Source organism: Salpingoeca rosetta (assembly GCF_000188695.1).
Source record: "Salpingoeca rosetta unplaced genomic scaffold supercont1.13, whole genome shotgun sequence".
Lineage (NCBI taxonomy): Eukaryota > Choanoflagellata > Craspedida > Salpingoecidae > Salpingoeca > Salpingoeca rosetta.
The window spans coordinates 1,102,818-1,106,238 of record NW_004754921.1 but is presented as its reverse complement, the minus strand read 5'-3'; the positions used below and the strand labels follow the sequence as shown (position 1 = coordinate 1,106,238).

Below are 3,421 nucleotides of genomic sequence, written 5' to 3'. Positions count from 1 at the left end.
TGGGATGTGTGTGAGTGTGTGTGTGTGTGTGTGTGTGTGTGTGTGTGTGTGTGTGTGTGTTAGGTGTTCAACGGTTGAGTGCGCATGTGTGTGTGTGTGTGAAAACTCGTGTTGCCGCTGTTGCACCGGTTACAAATTCTCAATCACAATGGTCAAGCGCTCACCCTGCTCGTCAAAGAAAGACTTGAGCGAGGCGGTGACAATGTCAGCAGCAGTGAAACCTGAGAAGCAGCGCGTGTGACGTGGCGTGAGCATTGACAAAAACACACGCAATGTATCCGTTCATGCATGATTGAGTGTGCTGCGTGTGCGTGCACGCGTGATACCTTTGCGATCGGTCCAGAGAGCAGTGGAGAGGCAGCGCATCATCATGTCTTTGTAACTGCGAACACTCGGCACTTGTAAGCCTTTGATCTGGGGAAATGAACGTCGATGATGTTCGTCAGCGGTGTGCAAGACAGTGAGCAGCAAGTCGATGAACGTCCACACAATCACATGAATGAATGCACTCTTCTGTATGCACTTGCATGAACGCGCACACACAAAAGACAAACGCGCGAACACACACGCACAATCACAACCACACGCACACACACACATGCACAATCACAATCACACGCGCACACGAACAAACGCACAATCACAACCACACGCACAATCACAACCACACGCACGATCACTTAAGCACCTTTGCGTTTTCATCCCAGCGGCGCATCTGGCAGTAGTTGTCAAAGTCCGGGTCCTGCTCAAAGGCCTTGGCTTCCTCAGCGCTCATAACACCGCCCTGAATGCAGGTGTGGGAACGGGGTGACAATGTGGAGTGTGCTACCGTGTGGTGGGAGGGAATTGGCAGCGTGCATGTCCACGTGAGATGCCCAAACCACAAACCTGGTGCTTGAGCGTGAACTTGCTTCCTGCCGAGAGGCCCTCATAGTACCCGTCCTCCTTGAAAGTGAGATACCTGAGATGCGGTGTTTGTGCAGGAAGGAGAGAGGAAAACAAAGACAAGAATGTTTCAGTCTCCCACTTGAGCATTTGAAGCAAACGCACTCATGCACACGCACTCATACATGCACACACGCAATCACGCAATCGCACACTCGCGCGCTGACCGTTTGGCCTGGACGTGGCCTTCCACCAGCCGCGCGAGACGATCGCTGAATCCCATGTCCCGAAGCATCTTTGCTCCAACGACATCATGCTTGGCCAGCCACACCTGACACCCGCACGGGCGTTGTGTGAGTCGATTGTACAAGAACCCACGTGCGTGGCACTTGTGTCTGTTGATATTGTGCTTCTGATGCGCTTTTGACGAGTGCACATTCCCTGCTGCCTCTCCCATCTAAACACAAACCACAACAGCAACAACAACAGCACCGATTCGTCGGATGTGGTGAGAAGGGTGGAGTCGTCCGGCTTGGGAGCGAGCCATCCAATGTCGTGCAGCAGCGCGGCGATTATGGTCTCCTCATCCGCCTACCCATAGTGTGTGACGGAGAGCACAGTGTAAATTGAGATTCAGTGGGCGAAACGGCGTAAGGAAGATGGTTAGACTGGAAGTCACTCACACACACACACACACACACACACACACACACACACACACACACACACACACACACACACACACACACACACACACACACACACACACACTCGCACGTGTACACAGCCAAGCTGAGGTGGATGTACATACACACTTACGCACACACGAACACACGCACACACGCACACACACGCACACGCGCACACACATACCTTGGCATCGACAGCTTGTTTGGCGGCTTGTGTGGCTGGAAGGCATGTAACCAGCAAGCAAAGTGCGCAGTGAACGGCTGCACTGCAAAGAAAGTTGCACTGCACGACACACGAATACCAAACACATCAACAAACACAAACACAAAGCCAACGGCCAGGTTCAAGTCCTCGTAGCCACGGCGTGCGCCTTCTTCATCCCCTGTGTCACCATCGCCAGGCTTGTCACTGTACAGTCGCTTCTCATTCTCCTCGAAGAGCGCGATCACCTTCTCCACAACCCCGTCGTCCATCTTTGCTTTTGCTTTTGCTTTGCTTTGCTTCTTGACCTTGCTCAGTGGCAGCAGATGAGTCATCCCTCGATGGTAATTTCGTTGACGATTTCAACCGATTTTCGGCGATGGAGGACACTCACCAAAGCAACACTGACGACGATGCTGATGGTTCGCCATCATCCGCTCTGTGCTGTGCGCCATGCAGCAATCTGAGGCACGGCACCACGCAAGGACGCCAGAAGCAAAAAGGAGGGAAGAAGCTCAAAGCGCCGCGGGGTAACCCCAACCAACCAACGGTCAAAGGCTTCAAGCAAGAGCAATGACGCGTGGTGTTTGTTAGCATTTACTCAGACGTTTCCTTTCGACGAGGTTGGCAGAGAGAGAGAGACGGAGACGACGCTGCGACCGAAGCACCTGAAGAAAGCGGGTGAGAAGCTAGCAGGATGGTGATGATGAGGAGGGGGAGGAGGGGGAGAGCAGGCAAGGGCAGAGCGGTTCTCGGTCAAGTGGTGGCAGTGCTCACGCTCTTGGCGTGCTTGAGCATTGCACCAACTGCTTGTGTCCGTCCTGTGCCAATTTTTGCTCATGCTGAGGAACAGCACGTCGCCATTCGAGGTGGGCGCTGTTGTTGCATCTTGTCCACCTGACTGCAGGACTGCTGTGCACAGTGTATTGTCTGATGTGCTTGTGGGTGTTGTGCGCATCTAAACCCTCTCTCCCGAGAGCGCACGGCTCTTCTTGAAAGCGCTCCTACTCTTATTCTGACTCCTCAATTGGAGTTCTTGCCAGCCCTGCCCCGTGCCTCACGCCCAGCTCTCCTGCTTTGTGCTCTTGTTGGTGTGGACAACAGACCCGCAGCCAGCGAAAGGAGTAGCCAAGCCTGTGCCGCACTATGTGGTTGACCTGAGCAAGCCGCCAAGGGAGCGCTGGGGCCACATCCTCAAGCCGTACACGGCCGGCATCAAGTGGGTCATCAACCATGCGAAGAAGAAGGCCGGGCCAAAGCTCTTCGACAAGCTCATTGCCGTCCTGGACAACCTGGACGCTGTGCTGAGCGAGCCATTTGCAGATGAGATTCGCGGCGCCGCCGAGGAAATTGGGATAGACGTTGGCGATCTCGTGCTCTCAAACCTTATTTATGAGACAAATGCGTTCTGCACATCCATTGTCGCCCAGCAAGCGAACGGAACAATCCTGCATGGCCGCGACCTGGACACCCAACTCCCCGGCTTACAGGCCCTGGTCTTCGACGTCTCCTTCAAACAGGGCGAGCAAGGGCCAACCCTCTACCGGTGTGTGTGTGTGTGTGTGTGTGTGTGTGTGTGTGTGTGTGTGTGTGTGTGTGTGTGTGTGTGTGTATAGTGTGTGTGTGTGAGTAGTAGTAGTGTGTG

General features: G+C 54.1%; 2 protein-coding genes across 2 annotated transcripts in view; one reads left to right on the top strand and one right to left on the bottom strand.

The window, feature by feature from the left end:
• Positions 1-129: 129 nt before the first annotated feature.
• Positions 130-2,048, bottom strand: PTSG_05670 (uncharacterized protein; the record flags this gene model as incomplete). Its single annotated transcript, XM_004993482.1, has 8 exons — positions 130-221; positions 327-414; positions 689-784; positions 889-961; positions 1,113-1,216; positions 1,378-1,476; positions 1,759-1,793; positions 1,877-2,048. 8 exons carry the CDS (start codon positions 2,046-2,048, stop codon positions 130-132), a joined length of 759 nt encoding a protein of 252 aa, XP_004993539.1.
• Positions 2,049-2,334: 286 nt separating this feature from the next.
• Positions 2,335-3,421, top strand: part of PTSG_05669 (uncharacterized protein) — a gene marked incomplete at its 3' end in the record, with an annotated part of 2,469 nt that continues 1,382 nt past the window's right edge. Inside the window, exons 1-2 of the mRNA XM_004993481.1 lie at positions 2,335-2,645; positions 2,881-3,324. Of these exons, the coding sequence (XP_004993538.1) occupies positions 2,474-2,645; positions 2,881-3,324 (616 nt within the window). The 5' untranslated portion in view covers positions 2,335-2,473. The remainder of the gene's footprint in view (positions 2,646-2,880; positions 3,325-3,421) is intronic.